General features: G+C 38.8%; 1 protein-coding gene across 1 annotated transcript in view; it reads right to left on the reverse strand.

Annotated features, from left to right (window-relative positions):
• Dmrta1 (DMRT like family A1) overlaps positions 1 to 970 on the reverse strand; it is a 7,114-nt gene extending 6,144 nt beyond the window's left edge. The window contains exon 1 of the mRNA XM_015492527.2: positions 69 to 970. Within this exon, the coding sequence (XP_015348013.1) occupies positions 69 to 831 (763 nt within the window). The 5' untranslated portion in view covers positions 832 to 970. The remainder of the gene's footprint in view (positions 1 to 68) is intronic.
• Between the last annotated feature and the right edge of the window lie 4,630 nt (positions 971 to 5,600).

Here is a 5,600-nt window from a genome sequence, read left to right on the forward strand (position 1 = left end):
CCCCGCCCCCCCCCAAACTCTTTCTCCACAGCAATTACTTGCAAAAAGCACACCAAAGACCAACTCACCTTGTTTGTCCTCTGCATCATCTTGCTGAATAACCTCGATAGCAGGGGTTGCCAGACCACTAGCTGGTCTCAAGGCACCCAATTCCTGAGCGGGCACCGCCTTAGGCTCGCCGGCAGCCTGGGAATTCACCGTTCTACCGCGGCTTTTGGACGCCCGACCCTCCGGACCCGAGACTCCAGGGTACAAGAAACTCTGCGGTCCCCGAGCCTCGCTCTCCTCTTGCGCCTGCTGCCTGCGCAGCGCCACCTGGGCGGCCATCACGCGCTGGCGCTCGGAGATCAGGGTGCACTTGACACACGCGCAGTCCTGCCAGCGGCAGAAGCGCTTGTGGCCCTTGAGCGCCGACACCACACCGTGGTTGCGGCAGCGAGAGCACTTGGGCGTCCGCAGGTAGCCGCTGCCCACTGCGCTCACGCCTCTCTCCAGCCTAGGAACCGGCCGGCAGCCTCCGCTTCCCGCCGTGGAGGCGGCGGCGGCGGCAGCTCGCAGGAAGAGGCCGGAGGGCCGCAGATAAGCTGGTGGAACTGGTATCCCCGAGGGTACCGGTAACGCCGGCGGTGAGGGATGAGGGGTCGCAGCCACCAGTCCCGGGCCAGGGTGGAGAACACCGTTACCGCTGTGGTCTCCTCTGCCACGCTGTGACTGCTCCATTCGTGAAGTTTCTAGCGAGGTGTTGTAACTGGGAATGGTGCTGTCCGCAGATAAACCTGCAGGGATACTGGGGTAGGAAGACGCTGTTGTCCGGCTGTCCCCAACCCACATAAGGACAAGTTTACACTCTGTCCCTCCGGAGTTGGAAATGACCGCGTCCCGGAGCTCGAGACACTGACAAGCTCAGCTGCCCCGAAAGCCTCTTACAGTCCCTGGGGGCTAAGGAAGTGCCCTAGTGCTCTGCGCGTCGCCTGAACCCGAGGCTGCAATACTAGGCTGCAGAGGTTACCCCGCCCACCGGTCTACTGGCCAAAGGCTTAAGTCGGGGAAGGGCCGGGGGCGGAGATTGGGGACCTTCTAGGAGGAAGGGGGAGCTGGGGACTAGACACCATCCTGATGGGCTGCAAATGCACATTGCCCCAAAGAAACTGCTTTGTTTCACTTGCCTCCTTATGCGAGTATAGTTTTATAAAAATAGTTTCGCGCCCTCCTAAATTAAAATAGATTTGAAATTCGCCTTTCTCCAGTTCCTTGCTTCTCTAAGCAGGTTTGGAGATCTGGATTTTGAAAGCTCTTTTTCTTTCTGTTTCCCAGATGAAGTCTTCATGACGATAACCTGACCAAAGTTAGTGAGAAAGCACAGCCTAAAAGGCTGCCAAGTTGGTACTCTTTGGAAAGTGCGTTATTTTAAATGGGTCTTAGGACTGGGAGAAACTACGGATAAATAATTAAGGGAAAGAATTCACATTCATATTCTTTTCAGTGTTCTATTTATTTACACATGCAAATTTGAATTGTGTGTAGTATTGTCTGGAAACGTTGATGCTTAAAGTCATTAGGAATCCCTTCTCTGGAACTATTTATAAGCAATTGTGTTAAAGCTGTTTCAGAAATAATTCATATTTCTATTGTTAAGTATTGGGTAAGGTAATTTAGGTTATTCTTTAAATATGTTATCATAAAACTCATTCTTGAAATGCACACTTAATGTCTTTAATTGTAGGAAACGTTGATCTATTTTAAACCAGTAACATTGAGACCAGGGGGGAAAAAAATCATGTGGGTTTATTCTCAATGAAAGGGAGAACCTGCACTCTTTCAGTTATTTAAGTAACCAACTGCCTTGACAGGCAATTCATATTTTAGCCCTAAAATGGAATATTTTACCATTCCTTTGTACTCATATACAGGTTACACCTTACTAATCAATCTGGGATTTCTCTTGCCTGCCCACTCCAAACCAAAACCACTTATAGACATCCAGTCAGAGGATTACCATCCTCCCTGAGCATTGGAACTACCTAGAGAACATTTAAAAGATAAAGATATTCCAACCCAAGATATTCTGATTCTTGAAGTGTAAGTCTTAAACTCTCAAGGTGGTAATTACACACAATCAGGGTTTAGAAATATCACTCTAAGAAATTCTGACCTCTGTGGAGTTTATAACACCCAAACTTTTTCATACCTTTTTGACTTTGCCTGAGCCACACCTGCATAAAATTTAATAATTCTGTAATTTTGAAGCTCACATCCAACATATGAGAGATGAATTTTTAATGTTACATTAAAGTAAATGTACTAATACAAAAAAAAAAAGTCATTCCCGTTTCTATTTTTTTTTAAGACCTCTTGGTTACATAAAGGAAAATGTTCACCTTGGCAAAAGCATGTCTTTAAATATTTTTTGACTTGTTGATCATGCTTCTTGATGCACACACACAAAGCCTCCATAACTAAAGTGTTTATAATTTAGTGGTATTTTTTTGGTTTTATTCGATTATTACTACCTTGCAATTGTAGCAAATGACACTGGCTTCCAATCAACAAAGGGAAAATAACTTTAAGTAAATGTATCTAAACAAAATGTGAGCAATTTAATAGAAAAATGAAGACTAACACAAATAAATGCACATATGGCAAGGGAGACATATACATATGCATCCATTTCTGATTAAAACTCTCAGAAAACTAAGAATAGAACTTCCTCAACCTACATCAAACAACATGATTAATTGTAGATGAATAGATGCTCTCTCCCTAAGATCAGAAACAATACAGGGTGTTTACTCTCACCATTTCAGAATTGTACTAAAAATGCTGGCCAATGCAACCAGGCAAGAAAAAATCTGTTAAATATACTCAGATTAGAAAGGATGATATAAAAATCTTATTATCTATAGGTGATATAACCATATGATAAAATTCACACACACACACACACAAAAAAAAATCCTACTAAAACTGAAGTGATTGATTTTTTACAAGTTTGGAAGATATAAGTTCATTATAAAAGATGTATTTCTATAAGTTGAAATTAAATGATCAGAAATTTAGGAAACATTCATAGTAACATGCAAAATATAAAATACTTAGGGCTATATTTAATGAAATACATGAAAAACAAAATAAAAAACTTTAATGACAAATGAAATTCTCAATAAAGGAAGAGAGAGATTATATTCATGGATCAGATGACTTAACATTGTTAAAATGGCAATTACACCTAAATTGATAATTGATCTGTAGATTAATAAAACCTACAAAATTAAAATTCCAACAGCCTTTTTTATTTGGTAGAAATTATCAAACTCATTCTAAAATTTATATGATAATGCAAGAAAGAATCTTAGACTAGCCAGAAACTTCTTCAAAAAAGAATAAAGTCACAAGGCTAACATTACCTTATTTCAAAAATTATTGCAAAGTTACAGTCATCAAAATAGTGTAGTGCCAGGAGCAGTGGCATGTGACTGTAATCCCAGCACCTCCAGAGGCTGAGACAGGAGATAGTGAGTTCAAAGCCAGCCTCAGCAAAAGTGAGGCACTAAGTAATTCAGTGAGACCCTGTCTCTAAATAAAATATAAAATAGGGCTGAGGATGTGGCTCAGTGGTTGAGTGCCCCTGAGTTTAATCCTTGGTACAAAAAAAAAATAACAACAACAACAATAAAAACAGTGTAGTACTGGTTGAAAGATACACAGATCAACAAATGTGGCAGAATAGAAAGCTTACAAATAAACCCAAACATAAAAATACTAATTATAGGCAAATGTGCAAAGGCATTTCAGTACAAAAAGGATAGATTTTTTCCCCCACAAATTTTGCTAGAAAAATTGGACAACTATATAATTTTTTTAACTTTGACCTATTGCATCACAGAAAATTTGGATCAAAATGGATCATAGACTTAAATTTAACCCATGAAACAGTACACCATTATGACCTCAAATTATGCAAATATTTCTTAGACACAACCCTAAAAGTATGACACATAAAAAAAAAGTGATTAACTGTACTTCATCACAATTAAAAACTCCTTCTTAAAAGACATTGTGATGAGAATGAGAAGACTCATCAGACTGAGGTAACATAATTGCAATACATACACACACCTGATAAAGAGCCTACATATAGAATATATAAAGAATTTTCTTTTCTTTTCTTTTTTTTATGTGGTGCTGAGGATCAAACCCAGGACCCAGCACATGCTAGGTGAGCATTCTACTGCTGAGCCACAATCCCAGCCCATGTAAAGAATTTTCAACACTCAGTAGGAATATTAACAATCTGTGTTGTTTTCCTAATGTGCAAAAGATTTTAATAAACACGTTGCCAAGGAAGATATATAGATTGAAAATCAACAAAAGATGCTGCACACCATTAGTCATTAGGGAAATAAAAATTAAACTTACCTCCAAATATCACAAAGTATCTATAACAATGACTAAAATTAAAAAGATTGACCATACCAAGTATTGCCAAAATGCAGAGTAGCTCTCACTCTCATGAGAGTGAAAAACACTTTTGAGTTGCTTTAAAAGTTTTTACTATATGATCCAGCCATTCATTCCTAGATATTTCCCTAAGAAAAAATAAAACAAGCTTTCCTATAGTTATAAACTAGAAAAATCCAAATGTCAATCAACAGATGAATAGATAAACAAATTGTGGTATATCCATATGATGAAATAATACTTAGTAATAAAAAGTACATATCACTACATAAATGAGCCTAAAAATAATTATTCTGAGAGAAAGAAGTAAGACAAAAAAGAAATGTATATAGTATGATTTAATTTATATGAAATCGTAGAAACATATAGTAATAGAAAGTTTGCCATCAGTGAGTAGTTCCCTGGAACAAGTTGTGGAGGAACATGCAAAGATGGGCAAGTCATATATGCATTCAACTTCATTTTTCCCATTGGCAAATGAAAACATTGTCTTCCCCAAGGATGCTTTCAAGTCTGTGATTCATTTCATTTGTCAGGTCTAACTGAAGTTATTTTTCTCTGATGCTCTCAACTTCTGGAGAATATCATTACTATTCCTTTAAGGCATCAGTCAAACATCTCTCATTACAGCTACCTAAACTTTAAGTTCAAGTAGCAATATCCTGACTTTCCTGGGAGAAATTGTCTCAACTTCACTTCCCCTTATCCTAGTTTAGCTCCTGCAATAAAGGCCCCATTTAAGACAAAACATTCTATCTCCTCTTTTCTGTATGTACAATTTCTTTTTAAGCTCTCCTGATAATTTGCCAGAAGTCCTAAAAATAGTTGTTCCTCTGCAATCTATAATTGAATGTTAAAGATATAACCTTATGATGTTTCTTTGATAATTGTTCATCTTCCAGATCACTTGCCAATTACGACTTTAACTTAGCAAAGATTTTAAGGCAAGGTATAGACAACACTGGGGGGATGAAATTGGGCCTAGATAGAAAGAAAGTCAACCTGTGATACATAATTCGACAGGAAATGAGCTCAACACACACCTAACAGGAACCTTTAAAAGAAAGATGGTAAAACACTCTTGGTTAACCTATTGGTGAAGGAAAAGCAAAGTGTACAGGCATAGTTTAGTGGAAGTTTTT

This window comes from Marmota marmota, unplaced genomic scaffold (assembly GCF_001458135.2).
Source record: "Marmota marmota marmota unplaced genomic scaffold, marMar, whole genome shotgun sequence".
Lineage (NCBI taxonomy): Eukaryota > Metazoa > Chordata > Mammalia > Rodentia > Sciuridae > Marmota > Marmota marmota.